This window comes from Notechis scutatus, chromosome 4 (genome assembly GCF_049901735.1).
Source record: "Notechis scutatus isolate UNSWTSFEM ecotype Mainland chromosome 4, rNotScu1.2, whole genome shotgun sequence".
In the NCBI taxonomy this organism is placed as follows: domain Eukaryota; kingdom Metazoa; phylum Chordata; class Lepidosauria; order Squamata; family Elapidae; genus Notechis; species Notechis scutatus.
Window position 1 is genome coordinate 121,005,582 of NC_142012.1, and position 25,068 is coordinate 121,030,649.

The 25,068-nt window shown below is 37.4% G+C and overlaps 2 protein-coding genes across 5 annotated transcripts in view; one reads left to right on the forward strand and one right to left on the reverse strand.

Moving 5' to 3' along the window:
* Positions 1-5,041: 5,041 nt before the first annotated feature.
* On the forward strand, positions 5,042-14,445 carry CALHM2 (calcium homeostasis modulator family member 2). 2 transcript variants are annotated; one of them, XM_026667525.2, is made up of 3 exons: positions 5,042-5,306; positions 10,767-11,395; positions 12,630-14,445. In XM_026667525.2, the coding sequence occupies exons 2-3, from the start codon at positions 10,853-10,855 to the stop codon at positions 13,044-13,046; spliced, it is 960 nt and encodes a 319-aa protein (XP_026523310.1). In that variant the 5' UTR covers positions 5,042-5,306; positions 10,767-10,852; the 3' UTR covers positions 13,047-14,445. The 2 variants fall into 2 exon arrangements, with proteins under 2 accessions (XP_026523310.1, XP_087820739.1); XM_087964613.1 differs by having other exon boundaries at positions 5,219-5,306; positions 10,770-11,395.
* Positions 14,446-16,133: 1,688 nt separating this feature from the next.
* The window catches only part of PDCD11 (programmed cell death 11), a 38,965-nt gene continuing 30,030 nt past the window's right edge, over positions 16,134-25,068 (reverse strand). The window contains exons 26-36 of one of the 3 annotated variants that reach the window (XR_015749417.1): positions 23,715-23,771; positions 23,427-23,549; positions 22,924-23,046; positions 22,468-22,624; positions 22,267-22,380; positions 22,012-22,160; positions 19,430-19,670; positions 19,006-19,174; positions 17,386-17,539; positions 16,804-16,969; positions 16,134-16,521 (exon numbers count right to left, since the gene is read on the reverse strand). Coding sequence is in view for 2 of the 3 variants with exons in the window: in XM_026664646.2 (XP_026520431.2) it covers positions 16,350-16,521; positions 16,804-16,969; positions 17,386-17,539; positions 19,006-19,174; positions 19,430-19,680; positions 22,023-22,160; positions 22,267-22,380; positions 22,468-22,624; positions 22,924-23,046; positions 23,427-23,549; positions 23,715-23,771 (1,624 nt within the window). In the remaining variant the exon portion in view is untranslated. Of the gene's footprint in view, positions 16,522-16,803; positions 16,970-17,385; positions 17,540-19,005; positions 19,175-19,429; positions 19,681-22,011; positions 22,161-22,266; positions 22,381-22,467; positions 22,625-22,923; positions 23,047-23,426; positions 23,550-23,714; positions 23,772-25,068 lie in introns of all 3 variants that reach the window. The other 2 variants (XM_026664646.2, XM_026664729.2) reach the window with 2 other exon arrangements.

The following is a 25,068-nucleotide window of genomic DNA, read 5'->3' on the forward strand; positions in this document are numbered from 1 at the left end:
TGGTCAACAATTTTTGTATCAAGGTACCTCATTTAGGCTAACTTGCAGAATAAGTATATTAGGCAAAATAAATTAAAGTATGAGAGTGTACTCCAAGTTTATTTAGTTAATGGTTTATTTAGTAACACAAATTAAAGTATTAAAATTTATTCTAAGTGGTTTGCTTAATACACGGAATCACTTTTTTCTGAGTAATATCATCAAAAGAGTTTTGCTGATATCAATCAGTCATTAAGAACCCAACCACAGTTTAAAGCATTGGAAGAAAAAATATAAAACCTGGCATAAACATTCTTATTACATTCTATATGGTATTAAGAATATTGTTGTTGCACATTTAGAACTTTTGCTTACTAATCGGATCATAATACTAAAGTGTCATACTAAATTTTGTTAATGGTTTGTTTCTATTATTAATATTTTCTACCAAGTGAAAATAATTATGTATCTTCTGGCTGTACCTTTTTTCTTAAGCGTGAGAAACCAAATTTTCTATATAATGAAATGTACATTTTTAAAAATGCAATTATACCTGTCATCCATAAAGAAAACGTTGATTATTTGGATGATGAAGAAGAAGGTGATGATGTTATCCATTCAGACATGTCCAAGTTTTGGCAATTCTATGGACCAGCTTAGAAATTAATCATCACCTTCATTACAATTGCCATAAACCCAGGTTTGTAATTATGTAAGAGAGAAAAAAAAACACTGAAGGAAATTTTATTGATACCAATTTCTCTTAGAGATATAGGTAGTCCTCAACTTACAACAGATGATTGATAGATAGATAGATAGATAGATAGATAGATAGATAGATAGATAGATGAAAGAAAGAAAGAAAGAAAGAAAGAAAGAAAGAAAGAAAGAAAGAAAGAAAGAAAGAAAGAAAGAAAGAAAGAAAGAAAGAAAGAAAGAAAGAAAGAAAGAAAGAAAGAAAGAAAGAAAGAAAGAAAGAAAGAAAGAATACTTTATTGGCCAAGTGTGATTGGACACACAAGGAATTTGTCTTGGTGTAAATACTCTCAGTATACATAAAGAAAAGGTACATTCGTTAAGAATCAAGAATCATAACGTACAACACTTAATGATAGTCATAGGGTACAATCAACAATCAAATCATACTAGGAAACAGTCAATATAAATCATATGGATACAAGCAACAAAGTTACAGTCCTACAGTCACAAGTGGGAGGGGATGGGTGATAAGGAGTGATGAGAAGTTTAACAGTAATAGTAGTGCAGACTTTGTAATAGTTGAACAGTGTTGAGGGAATTATTTGTTTGGCAGAGTGATGGCATTCGGGGAAAAACTGTCCTTGTGTCTAGTTGTTCTGGTATGCAGTGCTCTATAGCACCGTTTTGAGAGTAGGAGTTGAAAGTTTATGTCCAGGAAGTGAGGGGTTTGTAAATATTTTCACAGCCCTGTTTTTGGCTCGTGCAGTATACAGGTCATCGATTGAAGGCAGGTGTCTGTTTGGAGTTACAACAGCACTGAAAAAAGTGACTTGATTGTTTTTCACATTTACCAACCATTGTGGCATATACATGCTCACATGATCAAAATTCAAATGCTTGGCAACTGATCCATACTTATGACGATTGCAGTGCCCTGGGGTCATGTGATCACTTTTTATGATCTTCTGACAAGCAAAGTCAATGCAGAATCCAGATTCACTTAATAACTGTATTACTAACTTAACTGCACTTAACAACTGCAGCAAGGAAGTCATAAAATGGGGCAAAGCTCACTTAACAACTGTTCCACTTAGCAACAGAAATGTTGGGTCAATTGTGATTGAAAGTCAAGGACTATCTGCGGTATCCATCAGTTTAACTGAAATATAACTGAAAAATCCAGTAAATAACCCCTAGGGTTTATTTTTTAAGAGTGCTATTTTTTAGCTTCCTTTCATTCCTGTTGTAGTTCCCATCCTGAGCAGAATCATCCAATCATAGATACAGAAGCACGCATCCATTGTGTTCCTAATGAACTCATGAATTACTATACAGTATAACAAGTTTTGCAAGGGGGTTGAATCAACATGAGGATGTAATCACTCATTACATGGCCATTTAATTTCACTTATCACGTTAGTAAATGCATTGAGTTTTGAATCTGCAAAAGCTTATCATAACCATTCTCTATTTGGAAAAAAAAGGTAATCAACCCCTGCCCCTCCAAAAAGAAGAAGACCAGCAGTTTTTTATACCTTTAAAAAAAATGCATATATATATTCGTAGATTTTCACGGGTACAGGTATGTAGGTCTAGGTGTGTTCAGAACTTTTCCCATGTAAGATTAAGAGTATCTTGGCGACGTTTTGGCCAGGTCCCACTCGCCATCCTCAGGCTGGTGCTTTTGGCTTTGTGGGTTTATGGCAATCATAATGAAGGTGATGATTAATTTCTAAGCTGGCCCATAGAATTGCCAAGACTCGGACATGTCTGAATGGATAACATCATCACCTTCTTCTTCATCATCCAAATAATCAATGTTTTCTTTATCGATGACAGGTATAATTGCATTTTTAAAAATGTACATTTCATTATATAGAAAATTTGGTTCCTCGTGCTTAAGAAAAAAGGTACAGCCAGAAGATACAGAATTATTTTCACTGCTTGCACTGGCACGAAGCCGAAAGCACTAGCCTGAGGATGGTGAGTGGGACCTCACCGAAACGTCGCCAAGATACTCTTAATCTTACACGGGAAAAGACCCGAACACACCTAGACCTATATATATATATATATATATATATATATATATATATATATATATATATATATATATATATATATATATATATATATATATATTGTGTGTGTGTGTGTGTGTGTGTGTGTGTGTGTGTGTGTGTGTATATATATATATATATATATATATGGAGGGGGAGGGAGGGAGGGAGAGAGGGAGGGAGAGAGAGGGGAGAGAGGGAGGGAGGGAGGGAGAGGGAGGGAGGGAGGGAGGGAGGAGAGAGAGAGAGAGAGAATCTATTTTATCTATTCACATATTGTTTTATGGGTTAGCATGTGAACTCCGACACCAGCTGTCACAGTTTCCTGCCTCACTTTCTAAAATAGTTTTAAATAGTTTTAAATTCTAAAAAAGGGGATGGGAAAACTATATCTTCATCATACAAATGCATTTTAAAATTGTTTTATTTCAACAAAATAAAGGTAATAAGCACAGTAAAATAAGGAAAGTAAAGCATTAATCACAAGCCTAACTTATACTTCCAGGAACCTCTATCAACTATATATCAGGGATATCATGTATGGGCTGCAAAATTAGCTCACATACAAAAAACCTCTGTTTTTCATCTTTTTTCTTTCCTTCTTTTTCTCTCTGTAGTCTGTTTCCAATGTATACTACCGCAATTTCTGCTAACTCTCTCTAGCAACTTTCTAACAACAACAACAACAAAAATCCTTTGAATTAAATAGCATTTCTTGATAAAAAAAATTAGAGGAACATTGTCAATAAAAGTTGCTTGATATTAAACATTCTCCTGACTCTTTATTAATTGCTGACACAAATATCATAGCAGATGTTGGCTATTTGCGATGTTATAGCCACATAACCATGGCAGCCACTGTCTAAGGGTTGTTATCTCTTGCTCTCTCTTTTTCTTTTTGTGGTGACAGCTAGCATAATACAAACCTCTGGGACTTTATTTTTAAACGGTTATATGTTACTTCAGCTGTCTGCAATCATGCTGAAACCAGGAATCTCTTCCTGTATAAATTTTAAAAACCCTGTAATGGCAAAGCTGTGGTGATGATAAATAGAAGTTAAATGCAATTATTGGACAAGTCTCTATCTGCTTTTATTATTACAAATGGAAAATTGATATTCATGATTACATGTGGGGAAATGGTTAAAACAGAGTCGGTTCAGAACATTTTGCTGCTTGAGTTAAAGTAGCAAATAGCATCTTGCATACAACCACCTGACATTTAACTGCATTATACCCAAAATGGTCAACTCCAGAAGTGCCTCTTTCTTTGCTTAACAATAACAATATTGATAAATGAAGTAATTAACCATCTGCTAATCTTTTATGCAAGGTTCTTATCTAAATTAGCCAAAAATGAGTTTTGACATCACATTGGCATTTCAACTGGTTGGAAGAAAATTGTCCACACCAAAAAAGAATCCCCTTCGAGTTTAATAGCATTTCTTGATAAAATTGGAGATGGGAAGGATATATGTGTGTGTGTGTGTGTGTGTGTGTGTGTGTGTGTGTGTGTGTGTGATGGACAATGCTTAGTGAGCAAAGAGGAGATGGTATCTTCCAAGACTCTCGAAATGTATCTATGGTCCCATCAGGGCATATCCCCCACAACCTCACCTGCAAAATAAAGCTTTGCAGATTTTGCACATCTTAATAATATTGGCTTCAGGGGAAAATATTCTGTGTTGTAATATAATGATGATCTATGACTAACTCACTTATTGAGTAGGGATGAAATAAAGACAAACTGTGAAGACCAGAGGGGAATTGGCATTGTCAGAGGTGTGTCTAATACAATCAGCTATCAACAGGAACAGCGTCTAACAGTCTCTTTATTTGTATGCAGTTTCTCCTATAACAATCTGCTATAGGTTTTGTAGAACAAATGTTCACAACTTCTTCAGTCTGATGGCTGCATTTTGTTTTAATTAGCTTGCCAGAGAGAGTTGTGCCTCAAAAAGTGGCATGATGTAGTAGATTCCCAGTGACCAAATGTCACAACTAACTGATTGAGAACATAATTGGTTCCTAAGGGAGTAGCTAAACAATGTTGTCTACACACACACAAAGAGAGAGAGAGAGAGGAGGGAGGCACTTCAAAATCCATTCTTGATCAAACATTATTTAGAAAACCAGAGGATATTCCAATTTGTTAACTGAGTAGCCTGTGGCAGCTGAAGGATGAAATTCCTTCTTCTGCTTATGAATCATCTTAGTTTAGTGGTGGAATGTTTCATTTTTTCCAATAATTTTCCTACTTTTCTCCTCAAAAAGCAACAGAACGAAGCAAGCCTCTTTTTTCCACTCCTTCTCTGCATGTATAATCTCCACCCTGACTGAAATCTTTCTCCTCCCCTCTCAAATGAAAAAAAGGCCTTTTCCGACCAAAAGGAAACTGCTAGAAATCAACACACTCGCTCTTTTTAACCCGTCTTCAGACAACAGTAATTTTTGCCTCTGATCCCAATGCCCAGCTCAAATGGCAGACAGCCGGATAAACCTGGAATAAATTCAGAATCTACATGGTCACTAGAGAAGCCCCGGACATTGCTTTAGCCAGGCCCTGAAGTAAGTGATAAAAGATTATTTTTCATCAGGTTTCATTTCAGTTTTAGAAAAAGCAAGACCTTTTACAATTACAGTAAAAACATAAGAAGCAACAGAGAAATAAGTGTACCAGTTTATAATACAAACCAGAGAACGTATTTTTGAAGAGAACGTATTTCACCCTAATATGGTGTTAGCTTTATTTTAGGCAGAAATTAGTTTGGGGAGCTATCGGATGCCAGAAATAGATCAGATTCTCTTTTTTTCAAACCACCAAGAGTTAACAAAGCTTTTATTTTTTTTAGCAGTAATAAAGTATTAAATCCATTTACTTAGTATATTACAGTGGTGATGTTGTTCAGCTTTAAAATGATGAAAATGAAATATTTTCAAATCTGCAACTTAGAATCATGGACAGGGTAGAATTTTTGTTTGGTTTTGTTTTGGTTTTAATTTTAGCTAGTTTCTAACTTTTAGGCATTAGTCTAAGGGTGGGGCTCTATTGCACTAGGATGATATGTAAGATGCCTAGCATGTGCTTTTCTTGGCATTTGTGTCCTAACTGACGTTACTAATTATTGTAGTGATTCCACTGCAATGAACAAGGAACAAATGTGGATGTGGGTAGAGATACGGATAATGGATCTACTCTTTTCACTCCCTTCCCTCCCCCCCACATTTATTAGAAATTTAAGGCAACAAAAGTGAAAGTATTGCCTAAAAGAGAACTGATCTGGGTTCAGCCCTTGAGCCTCAAGAGAACGTGACTCAAGCATATATATTAATGTGTAGAAAGGAGTTTGTCTCTATAAATTATTATGACTGTTTATACTGAATTTCAAGTACAAGATTGCAGGTACATAAACTGGTAAATAGATTACAGCCCTTAATGGTTAGATAATAACTGAAGATATTATCTAGCAACACTGGTAGGAGAACAATTTCAACCAAGGATAATAAATTCAATGGAGCAATATTATGAGGTACCCACATTTGAAAGAAGCCTGATTATTTAATATTATCTGCTCCATCAGGGTTGCTGCTCAGAAAAAGAAAATGTAGACAGTTCAGGCTGATTGTACAACTATGAACAAGAATCCTCCAGACTGTCCTTCCCAAACCCCTCCAGACCTCCTAGGTCTAGGACTTCAATCTCCAGAATTCCTAGTCAGCATGTACTCTTGCAGAGTTAATACATTGGAGTCCTAATGCATGTGGAAAAGATGCTCCAGGTGCTAATAATAAAATGAGTTGGGAAACCAAAGGCTTTATCACCATAAGTTGCATAGCTAAAGAAGATAATTCTTTGCTAATGGAAGCTTCTGTATATTGCTTCACCATAATGCCTCAATACACTGTACATATCCTTTTCATTCATACTAAATAATCTGTCCTAGCTTAATCCTGCCAACATTCACATCTGATAGATTGAAAGTTTATTTTGAAGCTAGTTTGATTCTGCTCCATTACATTTGTAATGAAAATAAAACAGCAAGAGCTTTTCCTTCTGCAGATAGGTAATAAGTTTTCTTGTTTTATCTTTGGTTTACAATTTATATGTTATTTAATTGTTCCTTCTCTTTGGCAAGAGTGCACTTTGAAGTGTCTGTAATATACATATTTACATATGTTTAATCGTTTACATAACATGATTCACTTAAATATTTAAATGGAGAAGCAAGCCTAGTAAATAGTGTATGTTTTGAATGTAAGCATTACTCCAGGATGGCTTAAACAAAGCTTGCTGATCATGGATACGCAGTGGTGTGTGGAAGGCTTCCCAGGGTCCAAAGAAACATGTACGTAGCAAACTTTTCTTCTGGCAATTTCAGCTAATGCTAAGCAGGCATTCCTGAGCAGATACAAGTCACAATTTTAGTTAGGCTCTTGGAGACAGTGAATATAATTCTTTCCAATACAACACATTCCAAAATAGGAAAATGGTGTTTTAAAATTAATTTCCTTGCTGCTTCCAGAAGAGAGGATGAGTTGAAAGAAAGCTGAGATGCTATTTGATGGGCTAAATTCCTTCAAATGTACTATATTATAGTTGTTTCAAAAGAGAACAATGTAAAAGACTCCAGCTAAAAAAGGCAGGAACTTGCTCTTGAACAGTTAAAAATAACATGCTAAAAAAAAGCCAAAAAAAATGGCTTTCTTGAAAAAACAGAAAGCTTGCCAATAGAGAAGAAAGGAGTGGAAACTCCAGCCAGTCTTATATCCTGTCTTACATTAAGATCAAGCAAATAAAGCATTAGGAATATTTTGCTGAAGATATATAAGCTGAATGAACATAAGGTACTTGCAATTCAGTATCTTGCAGTGCTTTTGTACAAAATAACAGTAAAACAAACCAGGAGAATCTTTTTATTGCTAAAAAATAGGGAGCAGAAAAGAGGAATACATGGAACATTTTTACAAATCTGGCATAAAAGATAAAAGTTAAACCGTACAATTGAAGCAGTTCTATTAAGTGTATCGGTAAAGTATTTAAAATCCAGTTTGAATTGGAGGATTACATTCAAGATGCAGCAATCACAGCCAGAGCTAAAATAATTCTCATACTGAAGAATATATTAATGGTAGAATAGCTTGTATTTTTCAATATTTATACAGGCATTCCTGTTCTCTAGGATGATTTCCTTTGGAAACTACTTGTCATTTTGCAGCATATCATTTTCAAAAGGACAGGCTGATCATACAACTTAAACTACTTCTCTTTTTATAGTTTACTACACTGAAGAAAATTGGAAGTCAACACTTTTTTCCCTTTCTTTCCACTTTCCCTTCCTTTGTCTTAGTTTTCTTACTTTTGTTTTTTTCTTATTTTATTTTATAATGATACTTAATTTTAAAAATCTTTTTAAAGAAACAACTAAAGCTATCTCTCCAACAAACATCTGAGTCACTGTTCCCCAACATTTTTCAGAGCTCCCCCAAAAAATCTCCATTCCTTCCTCTGAGGGAGTCTGCCTTTTTCATACATGTACCTGCTTGACCTTATTTTCTAGGAAAAAGGACAGATGTTGGGAAGAGAAAGATGTATATGGAAAGACATCCAACCTGATGGAACAGTTACTGATCACTGGTGACAAAGAATGTATTGGGCCCTTCGACCAATCTAAATTCATCATACCTCTAGCTGCCCTACCAGTTTGGAGGACTTACACACACACCTTTAATAACCCAGGGCTTTTCTTCAGGCAGTCTTAAGCTGCTCAATTTAAATGAAGTCAGCTCAGGAAACCCCCTTCTGGAATTCTGGATTTTTTCTTCAAATTAGCATTGGGGATGGCCTGGTTTTCTGCCCATACTACACTTACTGTGGCTTCCGTTGATGGCTACCCTGCTTCTTACACTTTCCTTCTGCTGAGTGAAAGAAAACACCTTTCTTTCTTTCTTTCTTTCTTTCTTTCTTTCTTTCTTTCTTTCTTTCTTTCTTTCTTTCTTTCTTTCTTTCTTTCTTTCTTTCTTTCTTTCTTTCTTTCCTATTGGGTCCATTTTTGAGGGCTTGTGATTTCTATTGATAATATTTTTTGGCATGAACTCCCTTCCCTTGACTCATCCTTGTACTTGACACCTTCCAATCCTGTACATCCCTAACCCGACTAAAAAAAGAAACAGCACGGTGATGCTACCATTTTTCTCACTTAGAATAGGGGGAAAGTAATGAAAATATTATCAATTTCACTTAGTTCAAAAATTAATAGAATGGAATAACAAAGTTAGAAGGGACCTTGGAGGTTTAGTCCATGCTTAGGCAGGAAACCCTATAGCATTTCAGACAAATGGTTATCCAATCTCTTCTTTAAAACTTCCAGTGTTGAAGCATTTACAACTTCTGGAGGCAAGTTGTTCCACTTATTAACTGTTGTAAATGTCAGGAAATATCTTCTTAGTTCTAGGTTGCTTCTCTCTTTGATTAGTTTCCACCCATTGCTTCTTGTCCTACCCTCAGGTGCTTTGGAGAATAACTCAATAATAACTCAACTCTTCCCCCCAAAAGTTCCATCACAAGGAAGGAAGCAAGCAAGGAAGGAAGGAAGGAAGGAAGGAAGGAAGGAAGGAAGGAAATTTTTCCTGAGCTAAGATATAATCAAACAGCCCATTCCAGGCAGTTAATTTTTCACCAGTTTGCAATTTTAAGATCTGAAATGCAAGGAATAAATTTTGTGTTATACATAGAAGTCACTAGCTATGATTCCTTCCCTTGACTTTTTTTGTGTCATAAAAATACCTCATTAGTCATGCTGTCAGTATAGGACATTCAGTGATACCTTATACACATTACAAAGTGACTGTAGACATCAGCTACTGAGCCATGTCACCAAAGGTGATAAATTCAAGTTGTCCTTGTTACTCCCCTTGATTCAAGTTAGTCAGACAGTAACTATTTACTTCCTGTAATTCATCAAATGTTATAAACTCAGCCCAGATTATTCACATAAATACAGCAAATTCATGTTAATGACTTAATGCTGATATCATAGTTGTAAGGTCATGAAAAAATGAGAGTCCAGAACAGAATAGTCAGAATCCAAGATTAAAAGCACTGTTTCTTCAACCCACAAAAATGATATTTCTTCATCGAAAACTTCAGACAATTCCAGGATCACTATATAAATAGCAGCAAATTCATGGAAAAGGTAAGGCACACCTGATTGTTCTTTTATAAGATGGAAAATGAAGGTGGACAACCAGCCAGCTGAGAGAAAATGGGAGGGAATGGAAGAATAGATGAAAGCTGTCAAGCCTGAAATTGACATGTGTAGCCCTTTTATTTAGCCTGATATTCTAATCATTTATTCCTTTTCTTTCTTTCTCTGTGCTGATAATGGGGGGAGGGTTTCATCACTTGGAAACCTGACAAAAGTAGCTTATTATTATTATTATTATTATTATTATTATTATTATTATTATTATTATTATTATTATATTTATTTTATTTTATTTTATTATTATTAATCGCATAGTCAGCCAGATGTTCAGACTGGGTTTGGCATTTTTGTCTACCTATCAAATCTTTACCAAGGACCTGGGTTAGGCAAATCTGGATGTTTGGTGGTGTTACAAATATTGCTGCAGGATGGTTTATTGTTGTTGTTGTTGTTGTTAATACATTCTCAGTATGTGAATGGGGAATAAATACTTTTAGTGGGGCTCTATGTAATAAAACATGTAACCATTTGAAATAGAGTGAATATTGTATATTGAAGTTGCATAAATTCTTTTATAATTAATATTTACAAATTTCTTTCCGAAAATTTTAGCTGTTTTTATGATAAATAATACGTGAGAAGAACTGTGCTGAAAGATATTACTTGCAGGAATTGTAAACTGGATGCATTATTTTATAATACAAGGTTCATAGGCTGTTTACTTTAAAATATATATAGTTGAAATATATGTGGATGCCTAGTGATCTTTGACAAGCGTACACTTTTAAATGCACAATTGTTAGTGATGGTTCTGTTTTTACAGTAGATGAAGAGGTGAGAAGACCAAGAATGTCTATAGACATCTCTTCTGCATCAAAATACTAAAAGCTCCGATTGAACCCAAATAAAATGGCTGCTCTTATTACTGAAAATTTCCGCTTTCTTTCACTCTTCTTTAAAAGTAAAGATGTGATGATTTTCAATGGCTTGGTGGCTCTGGGTACAGTTGGAAGCCAGGAACTGTTCTCGGTGGTTGCATTCCACTGTCCATGTTCCCCAACTCGGAATTACATCTACGGTCTGGCTGCCATAGGAGTACCTGCACTGGCCTTGTTCGTGATTGGTGTAATCTGGAACAACCACACTTGGAACTTAGTGGCTGAGTGTCACAAGAGAGGAACCAAGAACTTTTCTGCAGCAGCTAATTTCTTGATCTTTGGATCTGTCATGGGAAGAGCTGCAGTGGCTCCTGTCACATGGTCAGTGATCTCACTGCTTCGTGGAGAAGCCTATGTCTGTGCCTTAAGTGAATTCATTGATCCCACTTCCCTGGATCATTTTCCACCAGGCTATGGACCAGATATTCTGGCCAGGTTTCCTTGTAAAGATCAGCCAGCCAACATGACACATTTTAAAGATGAAGTTATAAGACGATTAAGATATGAGTCACAGGTAATTTATTTATTCATATAAAATATTAATTTATTCACACACAAACACACACACACACAAGCATATATAAAATTATATATATTATATATGTATGTATATTATATATATAATGTATGTATATTATACATATACAGTGGTACCTCGGTCATTATCAGTAATTCATTCTGGAAGACATGCCGAATACTAAAACCAACAAGTATGGAGAAAACCATGTGACTTAACCCATAACCCACTATTTCGGCCAGAAGAAATAGCAAGTCATGAGGCAGCCAGCATCAGTCAATTCTTCTTTGCATGTTGACTATAGGGTGAAAGATGAACAGTGGGATAAGATTTCTGCCTCAAAATGCGTCAAATACCAAATTTGACAAGTTTTAAAGCAGTTGCGAGCCGAGATATGACTGTATTATAAAAATATCATAAAGCAAAATCCAAACATGAACTGCAATACTCACTAATTCAGATTAAGAACATGGCATGCTACAAACAAGTCATCAAAATTCAAGAAGTAATAATATTGTTGTTATTATGACTAACACTATCATTAATATCAATGTAATGAATATAGTTGTAAACATTTTTATTAATTATTTTCTAAAACTATTTGTACCCAGACAAGACAATATTCAATTGAAATTGGAGTTTTTATATGCTATAAAATAAAAACTTGAATTAAAAAAAATGCAAAATGAATGTTGGCCCATTGTACAGTAAAAACCAAAGAATAACGGTAAAAATCTTCCATAGCAGTACCCTTGCAAAAGCCTGCTTAAACAGGATAGTTTGGTAGATCTTATTCTTCATTGCAAGAACATTTTTATTTTATCAAATGTTTTTAATGCAGTTTGTAAGAATATCTCCTAAAACTTAGTAACCTTCAGAGCAAGTACAAGAGTGCTCAGGAAACAGTGGAATCCATTGGTTGCATGGAAGTCCACTCCAACAAAACTGATTATTTTCAGATATTTAATCCATAAAAATCCTCAACTACCAGTTAAACGCAAACCTTGCAGTTATTAACCAGTGTCAATGTGGAAAAAAATGAAATTCTACTATACTTATTGCTTTCACCATTATCCCCTTACAAATGTAACTGAATTTGAATAGAGTTTCAATTATACTTTAAAGTCCAATTTTGACTTCAAAGAAATAAAATAAAGATAGGCTTTTTAAAAATTGAACCTGTTAAAAATCAAACTAATCCAAGCCGTGTTCTATCTTCTTTCTCCTTCAGCTCTTTGGATGGATGCTTATTGGGGCAGTTGCAGTTCTTGTGTTCATCACCAAATGCCTAAAACATTGCTGCTCACCACTTAGCTACCGCCAAGAGGCCTACTGGAACCAATACCGCTCTAGTGAAGCTAGGCTGTTCCAACGGACTGCTGAGGTACATTCCAAGATTGTGGCTGCCAACAACGTCAAAAATTTCTTTGGCTTTGTACATTTAGATAAAGAGGACCAGGAACTGGTCCAAGCATATAATGTGAAAAATGTTCAGCCCAGGTCACAATGGGAGGCCATTACTGGAGTTTATATCTATCGGGAGAATAATGGCTACCCTCTCTACAGCCGCCTCCATAAGTGGGCCAAAAATGTAACAGGAAACTGCTCTAATCCCGATAGCCAGGAAACAGCCTTCCTAGCTACCTAATGCAGGTAGTCCTCAACTTACAACCATTTGTTTAGTGACCATTCAAATTTACAATGGCACTGAAAAAAGTGACTTATGACCATTTTTCACACTTATGACTGTTGCAGCATCCCCATGGTCACCTGATCAAAATTCAGATGCTTGGCAACTGGCATGTATTTATGATGGTTGCACTGTCCCAGGGTCATGTGATCATCACTTTTTTGCAACATTCTGAGAAGCAAAATCAATGAGGAAGCCAGATTCACCTAACAACCATGTTGCTCACTTAACAACTGTGGCAAGAAAAATTGTAAAATGGTGCAAAACTCACTTAACAACTGCCTCACATAGCAATAGAAACGTTGAGCTCGATTGTGGCCATAAGTCGAGGACTACCTGCATCTACTCAATAGCTGTCCTACAAGCTTCACGAAAATAATTTTGAGCACTTAATCCAGCTATGCTGGAAAGCATCCAAGAATTGATTTTATACTTTGATTAAACTCTCAGAAAATATATAGCTGATAGCTTTCAAATGAATTATGTCACATGTAATACAAATCAATTGGTGCTGTCTTATCGGAAATAAGGCCTATGAAGCTCAGTAAGACATAATCTTATATAAGATTACAGTTTAACAGTCTGGTACTAAATAATATTGGGGTGGGGAGAGATGATTTATCTGTCCAATTGAACAGGAAGTTATTCATCAATGTATAAATTCAGAAAATACGCTAATTGACAAACACGTACATTTGGCCCTTGATTTATGACTGATTGCTTAGCAACTATTCAAAGTTACTACAGACCTCCTCAGAGTTACTTATTATTTGGGTTTGAAATTTTGATGGCTGGGCTCTCCCTGCGGTCATAGACCTCATTCTGGATGTCCAGCAACCAGCCCACATTTACAACTGTTTGTAGTGTCTTGCAGCCATGCGACTGTGTTCTACCATTATTATTATTTTTACCAGAAATTGGTATTTATTTCTGGTTTCCAGCAAAATAAATGCTCATGGGCTAGAATGGGTTTGCTTAATGACTGACATGTTTGCTTAACAGCTGCATTTGCTTAACAACTGCCACAAAAAGGTTGTAAAATTGGGCACAATCACCTTACTGCCATAATTCTGGACTCGATTATAGTCGTAAGTCAAGGACTAACAGTATCTTTCAAATCGGTCTGAAACACTTGCCTACAAATAAACATTATGTCCTGTTCAGGTGAAAGAGAAAAAAAATCTCCTTTTTCCTTTGCGTCTCATTTGTAAGTGTGGCTGCTAGACAAAAGCCACACTAAGTTGGCAAAATATTTTATTTGTAAAATCTGCTCTAATTTCTCTTAGTGTTTAAGATCTTTCTTTTCTGTATACATTTGATCAATTTGTTCATGAAGGTAAAATTTTAAACACTGAAAGGTTGATTTGTTGTCTCAATCTTAACACTGCTAAATGCCAGAAATCATAATAGTTATTAACATTCACTTTGGCCTTTTAAGATATTGTGGGATGTATGTGGGATTATCAGTGACTAAAATATGAAAAACCACAGAAGTGGATGGTAAGACAATGGTCAAATATTGGGTTAGAACTGGGGAAAACCCCACCTCAGGAATACAAACCCAATGCATCATTTTGAGCTAGGAACTGTAAACCCAACCAACTTTATACAATTGCTGATGCAGGCAAAAATGGAAGAACGCCATACTATGTACGAAGCCTTCAATTCCTGAAGAAAAAGCAGGTTATAAAATAAATGAATAAGAATCTATTCAAATATCATATGCAAAAATATACATGCCCTGCCATTTTCCTCCAAGGTGCATGACTGTCACTTACTGGAATTAAGTGCAAAAGAACAAATTTTCCTGACAGTGCATGACATTTGCACTCCTACTATGCAAAGGCCATGGCACTGCCAATTTTTAGGCAATGTCTAGTCTTCTGCAGGAGAATGAATCAGGAATACAGGGTTGTAAATTAAGAGATGGAAAAATATATGGAAACTGCTAATTGTTTAAAAACTGTATATTTAACATTGATATTTTTAGCATTTTTGTAAGACGCTCAGAATTCTGTGAATTGCAGATGTAGAACAAAATAGGGCGTATAAAATAAAAACTGAGTATTTTATACTTAAGCTATGATGTGAGGCTAATTAAATGGAATTACTCTTGCAGACAACAGCCTTTTAGTCTAGTCTTTAAGCTTTGAATATATTTTATACGATGCTTAGAAAGCAGCGCTGTTATTATCTTCTAAGCCTGTACTTGGATAAAATACAAAATATTTTTGGGAGAGAACTATTGTTTTGACCCAGCTCCCCAAACACAACAAACCCTCTGAACTTAACTCAGTCATTCCTTTATTAGGAGTGCCAGCAGCCATGGCAAAAAGTTTCTTTCTCACCGCTGGTTAACAAGTCTGTCCAGCAGGGAGATGAATAGTTTTCTGGCACATCTATTCATTTGCGCCCCCTGCCTTTTATCCTCAGAGGGATAGGGTGGGGCTAGCAACAGTGGTTCTTCTTTCCCAAGGATTGGCCCACGGATTTCCACTGCTCTCCTCTCCTTTGCCTTCTGTGCATCCGCATGTCAGGCACTGAATCCAGCTGTTCCACCTCTTCGTTATCAGCCACCTCCGGACCTGGGGGATGTTGACTGAGGGCTGATGGATGGCCCAGGCTTCACCTCTGTCTTTGGCAGCTCCATTCCCTCTTCTCCCTTGGAGCTTTCATGTTGCCTTGATGCTGACCCTGACTCCCATGCCTTCTCCTCTTCTGATTTGGTTGCTGGAGGGGCCTGCGGCCAACAGGCCACAACAACTATTTACTTACTACTGTAACCAAGCTATGATGATGAGTTTAATCAAATGGAATTGCAGATCCTTGCTCCTGCAGACAGCAGCCTTTTAATTTCGCTTTTAAGCCTTGAATATATTTCATACAATACTTAGAAAGCAGTAGTGTTATTATCTTCTAAGCCTATGCTTGGATAAAATACAAAATATTTTAGGGAGGGAAGAACTTACTACTGTTACCAAGCAGCTTGTTGCTTTCTCCCAATTACTAATTGTACATTTTAAAAAGAATCAAATACAAATATGATTATAAATATAATTATTTTATTTGAACTGGGGGTGGGTGGGGAGACAGATATAAAAGGTGTAAAACATTTACATCACTGACACTATTAAGTCTCTGATCCTGGCTATTCCAATCTGTTATTGAGCTTTTTGGGAAATGCAGAAAAGCAGGAGGCATGTCTCCTTCTCAACATCCTGGGCTTAAAAGCAAGACCTCGAAGTCTGTCTGCTGCAAAGGTTAGCTCTCCGCAAGGCTGTTCTTGGATTTCACATACTCCAATGCAGCTGCCTTCACAGCCTGGATGGTTTCCACCATGCCATACTTTTTCTCATACTCCAGATAGCGTTTAAAGAAAAACTTCATCTTCTTTGCTGTTAAATTTAGGTGAATCACTCTTTCAAAAATATCCCTGTGAAAAACACAATATAATGTTCAGAAAACAGTTTCAATCTGATATTTAAAATGAATGAAATTGTTGGCTTGCTTTCTCCTATTCATAAGAGATATAAACAATATATTTCTAAAGCAATTTTTTTAGGTTTCTCATCATTAAGTGTCACACCATTTCCTTGCCAAAATCAAGTCACTCTGTTTGCTTTAGTTTTAAGATAATACATATTCCCAAGCTTGCATTTTTGCATCTTTGCTGGAAATTAAGAATCCTAACTTTCTTACACATGCTAGTACTCACCGGACTTCTTTTTGGCTGCCATGTTTTATCATTACATCTATGTACACTGACCAGATGTCTGTACGTTTAGGATATGTGCTCAGCATGTTTTCAAACATGGCCTTGCCGTGTTCTGCATCACCAAACTGAAACTCTAACTGTGCCAGCTTTGAAATCACATCCACATCTGCAACAGAAGAAGCAATGATTATTTAAAGGATTATCTCCAGCATTTATTATGACTTCTGTCTAAAGTTTGAAGGTGTAACTATTATTTAGAAATATATTGTTAGCTACATCCTCGCTAAAAGAATTTTCAGAGAAGATTAGCAAACAAGGTGGAAAGGTCTAATATTTTGTAAAATATGCACTCTTCCTTGTGTTGCTGAATTTGTTTCTGTCTATTGGCGTGAAAGAAAAAAGAATATATTAGAAGTGAAGGTGAAGAAATGAGAATGGAAGAAAATGACTGAAAGAGACAAAGATAAGAATGGTTACAATACAGGTAACACAGACATTAATCTACCCCAATCTAAATGAAAATCCAATAAGGAAAATATAGACATCCCTATTCAAGAAAAAAGGAAACCAAGGAATTCTTACGCTCTTTGTCTGGCAAGCATTTCAGTGCCCGTGGCATAAGTCTGTGAGCTGCCTCCACTGAACCACGTTTCAGAAGAAAAGTGGTATACTTTATCCACACACACTTTTCTTGACGGAAGCGTTTCAGCATTGTATTGTATAGGTCATCAGCTTCCTGAATAGATCAAGAGAAAGGATAAAGAATCATCCTAAATATGCAAAACATTTTTATTTACACTCCTCCTAAATTACAAAGGATAATCTAGCTCTTGCTCTCACAAATACACTACCAATACCCCTGGTTTTCCTATCCTATCTTCCAATAATTATAGAAATGGGTAGTAGCTACTTTTGTGCTAGGAGATTTAGAGATTTATGTGGGGATGAAGTTAAATAGACTGTCAACCCTGAAGTTGACCTAACTGTGGTCATATTCTCTTTGTAGCTTTTCTTTAGGGAGGTTTCTCTTCTCACTGCTTCAAGGCTGACACAGCCTGAAGCAAAGGGGCCAGTGTGTAAAGATAGCTGGGGTGTTGTAGCTTAAATAAAATTATTTCCCCTGGGAATCAAGGATATTGGTGCAGGCATTCGAAATATGGAGACTGAGGTCGTCTAGCAACTGGACTACATGCTGATTGGACCATGTGACTAGAGATTCGGGGGGGGGGAGGAGTGACAAAGTTTTACTTTTAATTGGGTGGAACACCGGCTCTCTAAACTCTTAAGGCTCCAAACCGGAGTTGCTGTCCGGGGTTCTGAGCTCTGGCCGCTTACCCAGTTTATCTGGGCACCGGAAAAGACTCAGGGAAGATGAATGGAGAAACTGGAGAAGCGACGGGACCTGTGGGGGAATAGAGGACAGCCTGACATTCCCCTCGAATGCCCGAGCGAGCGGCCACAGCTGAAGTCAAATGCCAACTAGGGGCCCGGGCAAAGGAGCAGCTCCAACTTGGTTTTCCACCAAGAATGTGCTAATTTGATATGTCTCAATAAAATGTTCTCTGAGTAAATTGCCTGTCTCAGAGTTCTTATTGAATGCGATGTATTACTTGGAACCTTGACACAGACATGGCTTGAAAACAGCTGTCTTGTTTTATTTCAGCCTTAAAAGTTCTACATTATAATAATTTCCCCTTTAATGATTCAACTTATGTTCAGAATGCAAACTGCTATTCTACAATTTGACCAGAAATTCTAAATTCAGTACTAAAGAGTTGAAGGGTAAATCTTCTCTCATATTTAGAAAAAATATATATATTAAGCCTGTGTACCTGATTCAACAAGGTGCTTCACTGAACACAAGCTTAATATACAACTACATGTCCTGATTCTTCATCAACAAATGTCAATTCTGCAATTTTAGAATATAGATTTCATAGGTCTTAAGAGTACATTTTGCATTCAATGATCCAGACAAGAGCAATAATCTGACATTGAAAAGAGCCACCGAGAGATAAGCCATTTGCTCCTCCAAACAGAGGCAATATCAACAAGTCCAAAATGTAAAGGGGAGTCTAGGACAAGCTGGAGCAGAATGGGTGCATTCTTTCTTGAAATCAAACAAATATTCTTCCTGTCATAACCACAGAGATGAATAAAAGTGATCATTCTCTTTTGTCATGCTGCTATAATTGGCATCACCTTATATTTCTCAGACGCGCTGTAGATGTCTGCTAACTGCTGAAAGACCTTCAGAGGTTCATTGTACTGAACGGCTCTTTCAAAAACTTTCATCAGTCTTTCCTCTGTGCCATACATGTTCTCCAGGTTCAGCAAAGCGACCCACACGTTCAGCTTTTCTTGTTCCTCTCTGAAGAAGAAAGAAGGCAACATTCAATACAAAAGATCAAAGCTCTTGATTTTGCTTTTCATGTTAGTAGCCATGTTATTTGTTTGTGGCTAGTTTATAATGAACACTTGTGTATTTGGAGAAAGGTAAGAAAGAAACATTGTATGTTCTCTTTATTCTGCAAGTATCTTATTTTAAGATATAACCAAGCAAAATATAGTATGGATGTGAACTGTTACCAAGGAAACCGAAGATCAACAGGAAAAAAAAAGTCACCTAAAGGAGATTGTTTTTAGTGCCCTTTCTGCAACAGCTCTAGCTTTTTCGATCTCTGTAGCTTGGAGATGAAAAGCCATGAATTGCAACCAAAGGATGGAGCTGTCAGGGCTGCCAAGGACCAAGCGGTCAAAGTCATCTGCTGTCTGCGGCTGTCGCTTGGGATCCATCAGGGCAGCTTCCAGCTTGGAGAGTTCCTTCTCTGCCTTTTGCTTCTCCAGTTCCTGTTTCTTTTTTGTTTGTTTCTTGGCCTTAAAGAAAGAAAAGGGAGAAAGAGAAAGGCTTTGACCACTGGAAAACCTGTAGTGCTGCAAGATAACATGCTATAAGACAAAGTGGGGTGCATCCCAGATACTATTCTAGGACCTTTGGGGTACTTCTTCTTGTGCCATATCTGTCATTGGACGTTGGCGATCGCGTTGGCGATCCTATTTTTATCAACAGCCGCACAAAAAAGTGAAGTTGAGTTTTGTCCAAACCAGTCCCTTAGATTTTGTAGCCATTATGTTCTTCTGCCTGGACCTTGTTCGCCTTCAATCTTTCCTTGGAGGATTAAGTGAAGTATGCTGTATTTTCCCAGGTGTCGAAAATATTCTAACTTTTGCTTTTTTATGGTTTTGATGATTTCCCTTCACTTTCCCAGGCGGCTTATCACCACCTCATTTCTGATTTTGTCAACCCAACTTATTAGAGTACTTAGCAGGCTCAATTAGATTAGTAAATCAGAAGTTTACTATTTTTGTTACAGAGGGATGACACTCTGTCCCTTTCTAAGCTATTCTTAATGCCAGTAGAGCCACAAGAGTCCTTTTTTATCATTTGCATTATTTCACTTTCTACCTTTATATTAAAAGTTAATATGATACAATATTCTCCACACAGGTATCACCCCATTTAGCCATGGACACATCAATGACAGACAAGGAGGCATGGAGAACAGAAACATAACCCAAAAATTTTTATCATTTCCAAACTTAGGAGTCTTTCTTCCTCCCCACTTTATATTTATTGTTTATGTTTTTAAGTATTGTAAAAACATATGCAAGAATTTTTAAATGGAGGAAAGTAAAAAAATACCACACAGACATATAAAAATGAGCTATACCTACGAAAGTATTCTCTTTTCAGAGTTACGTATCTCATAAAAATGTTATTTTACATATATGTGTATCAAAATGCTTTACCCAAGACACTCTTCTCAAAAGCAAACTTTTATGTATGAAAAAACTGTACCTGAAGGTACAGAAATTCAGGTAGTGCACAGGGATTTTTTCTTGTGGTTGGTACTCCATGATCACTTCACTTTATAAAGAAAAGAATCTCTCTCTCTGTGTGTGTGTGTGTCCTTGTCACACCCTCTCACACACACACTCAACTAGACTGGATGTTGGCAACCTGCATGCGGTTCTTTGGGCCCTCTGCTGAAGCTCCACCTCTCGCCCTCCCCTCCCCCTTTTGTCTGGCCTGAGAAGATAAGGGCAACAGCAGCGAATGGAGACTTGCTCTGTATTCCAGAGTGAGAGCGAAGCAGCCCTCTTCTTCCAGCCCTTGTTCATGCTGCGCGAATCTCAGCCTCTCGGGGACATGTGCGAATTACTCTCCGCCCTGAAATCTTACCAGCCCCGGCTACGGTTGACACCACTGCTCTCTCCGCCTCCATGGCCTGCTCATGCTCTCGCAGCGCCTTGTACAGCAGAGTTAAATTTAGTGCACTTCACAATGGGAGAGATGGCGTCCCCTCCTCCTCCTGGATCCCATTATGATGCGGAGCATCGGCTGCAGCCGGCCCAGCCAGTGTGTTGGGGTGGAGAGCAATTTGTGTGTCTCCTCAAGTGGCCAAGGTACGCACAGCACCAAGAAGGGCCGGAAGAAGAGTTAAGTAGAGGGGTGGTTCATATGAAGCGAGTCTCCATTCCCCCATCGTCGCCCTTACCTTGTCAGGGCAGGTGAGGAGTTAGTAGGAGGGGAGGGCGAGGGGCAGAGCCAGCCAGTGGTAGGTTCAGCCGACAGGGAGCTACAGCAGGGGAATGAAAGAGCTTCATTTATCTGGGAACCTGAAATGACTCTTGATTTAAATCATATGGTAAAAAATACCCCAAAAAGAAGAGAGAGAGGGGGGGGGAGAGGGAGAGGGAGAGAGAGAGAGAGAGAGAGAGAGAGAGAGAGAGAGAGAAATGAGAAAGAGAGAGGGAGAGAGAGAGAGAAATGAGAAAGAGAGAGGGAGAGAGATGAGGGAGAGAGAGAAATGAGGAGGGGAAAGATATAGAGAGAAAGAGAGAGATACCTGATTCCCAGAGAAAAGAAAATACTGGGAGCTACAAAACCTGGGTAGATGTGGCTGGGGTGTGTGTGTCATGTGACTGTGTGGGAGTGAGTGATGTCAAGTTGGCCATGACCACCCAGGTTTTGTGTTTCCCAGTGTTTTCTTTCCTGTGGGAAACGAGTCCAAATGGCTCTTTGAGTGTTTAAGGTTGCAGACCCCTGATCTAGATGGACCCTTTAACAAAAGGTTAACTGAAGGGCTACATACTACATGCTAACTGCCATTGCATACAAATGAATCCCAAGAGCAAACAAGATAGAGATACCGTACCACAGATTCAGCCTCATTTTCTTCCTCACTGTCTGAGCTATGCTCCTTTGCAATCAACGTGGTTCCATCCAGCACATTTAAGCCCTCCTCCCACATAAAACTGGTTGAAACCTTCAGTCGTGGAACTTCTTTTTCCTGCTGAGAAACAAGCAAGAAATATATACTGGCATTAACCATCCCACTCTGTACGAAAACATGGCTTCCACTATGTCAAAAGACCAACCCCTTTCCAGCAGCCTTTTACCTTAGACTTCTTCTTATGCTTCTTTTCCTTCTCCTCTTCCTCCCGATAATAAACTTCAACACCACTATCACCATCCTCAGTGCAATAAGCTCTCTTTTTCGCTGGCGTTCCTTCCTATCATTGAAAGAAAAGAAAAAAGTGTTAAACAATTTTTTTTAAATGTTTCCTAATCAAGCCTAAAGTATCTTCCAGGATAGATACATGCTCGCTTTCAGAGTGCTTCCTCCTTTGATTTCTTGATTTCTGGGAGGGTGTATCCATTTCACTACATGGCTTTTCATCACATGGAATAACGCTGGGCTTCCCTGTGTCTTCAGGAAGGATAGAGAGCTCCACAAGGTTCTCTTGTCTGTTTATACTGCAGAATGATTAGAACACAAGAAATGATAGGAGAAAGAAGAACCAGCATAATTATAAACTGTATAGTGTCCTCTTAAATGTACAAAATGCTTTACCTTTTTAATCTGTTCAGCTTCACACCATTTCAGATAATAGTATTATGATCATTTAATAAAATGATTAACATAAAGTAAAACACATATACAATTCACCATAGTGCCACACCCTCTCTTAATCATACATTTTACTGCCCGCAAGGCCTCCCATTCATTTTGTCATCTCAGAGAAACTGTCATTTTGGGAAAACATCCTACTTACCTGAGAACTTTGGCAGTGAGAAGCTGATCTGTATGTATGTACTTCATACAGAGTGAATGATCTGGCACAAAGAACGGGGTGACATATTGAAGGGAAATTTGACCCACCACTGAATCAGACAACCTGTAAAGAAAGAAGACTTAATTTCTTCAAGTGTACTTCAAAAGATAAAACACACATCTTGAAATGGTGCCCATGAAATGGCTAAAATATATATATAACAAGCCCATGGCCATAACAAGAATACAGAAGCTACACTTGTGTGGGGAATGCTATCTATACAAAAGATGTAAGTCTATCTTTCTCTAATTGCTGAATGCAACAGTGTTTCTTCAAGCACAAATAATTATTCTCCAAAAAGAGATGGTAAAAAGCTGCCTGATTTAAGGAATATATCTGCATATTAATTAAATCTGATCAGATTCAAACAGAAACACACAAAGAGATAGTGAAATACTTTTCTTTTTACTCTTCTTACTTTTATGATCGCAAACAAAACTCACCCCAGAGAGATGCCTGATGCTGTAATGGATTTGACATAGCCTCTGATGAGTTGACCATTCTGAATGTTATCAAGGGAAGCAATTTCAGGATCTTCAACTTTATGATGGCCTTTAGGATTTATCCTAAAATAAACAAGAGAATGAGAAAAGTGCCTTCTTCCTGCATAGGCAAAATAAATTATAACAACAAACTCCATACTCTTCTCCAAATGCACATTTATAATACAATGGAATTGCATTAGAACTAAGAGCAGTTTTTTTTCTTCTGATGAGGTAATATTTCCTTACCTGGATGGTCGGAGGGATACTTTTACTGCATTGTCTTCAATGGAAAGAATATAACATCTATATAGGGCAGAGAAAAAAGTAACCTTGCATGTAACTTCAGATGTGAGTATGTCTACTAAAAGAAAAAGTTGATTACTTTATACATGCCTTAGATCATGGGTGTCAAACACAAGGCCCACGGGCCAAATCCGGCCGGCGATGTGGTCGGATCCAGCCCACAGGTCCATCCTGGAAAATGTAAGGGGTCGGCCAGTGTGGCTTTGGCCCCATCTATCCAGTGCGAAGATGAAACATGCCAACAGTTTGGGAATGGCATCAAGCCTGCCACGCCCACCTGGCCCCACGAGGTCAACCACAGCCCTGATGTGACCCTCAATGAAATTGAGCTTGACACCCTCCCTTAGATGTATCATGCTGGAGTATCTCGAAACATTGTTGTTATTGAATATTGGCATTGAGGGGTACTTGGAAGACTTGGTTCAGAATAAAGTGGCAAAGTTATCAAATGTGGTCTAAAAAAATCATGCAACGCCTTTATTAAAACTCATGCATTAATTTCTTTTCAGGAAATTCAAGGATGATATCTATGCTCGGAAGGGTTTAGACTTGGAGTGGTTGAAGTATCACATTTTCTAATTCAAGCTGTTTCGCCTATTGCAATAATTATCACAGAACTTCTCTTACATTTCTTAATGTCTCTAGAAATCCAGCTGGTTGGGACTGTGAAGTAGAATTTTCTTAAGAATGTATCTAAGTTTTGGAAATTGCTTCCTCTTTAAATGAACTTTTCAAAATTAGTTTTAAAAAGTTATATTTTTAAAATCACAAATGAAATCAATGTTACTATTTTTTACTGTCATTCTAATAATTTGTGAATGGATGCTTTCACCCTTCCCTTTTCTAGTCAGCCACTTTGAAGTGTTTGGTTTTTTTTAGGGGAGCAGAGGGTGTTTAAAACAAAAGAATTATTTTCTAAAATATTCCTGAGTAAGGATCCATCTTGAAATACTGGCAGTCAAAACAAAAGATCTAGTTTTCAAAGTAGCTTAAGAAAATCAATGATCTGAAAATGGGAAATTCAAAATGTAGGTTTGTAACAACCTGGCATCCTTCATATACTCTGGAAGCATAATTCCCAGGCTTTCAAAGGCATTCTGGTTGCATTCGGTATGCCAGGAGTGTCAAACTCAACTTCATTGAGGGCCGCATCAGGGTTGTGTTTGACTTCAGGGGGCCAGGATGGGCGTGGCCAGGGTAGGCATGGCCAGCTCAACGTCACTTGTGTTGGGGGCACAACACAACACAACACTGTGGTGGCCCAAGCGCTCTGCCAGTGAAAATGGGTCCTGAGCTC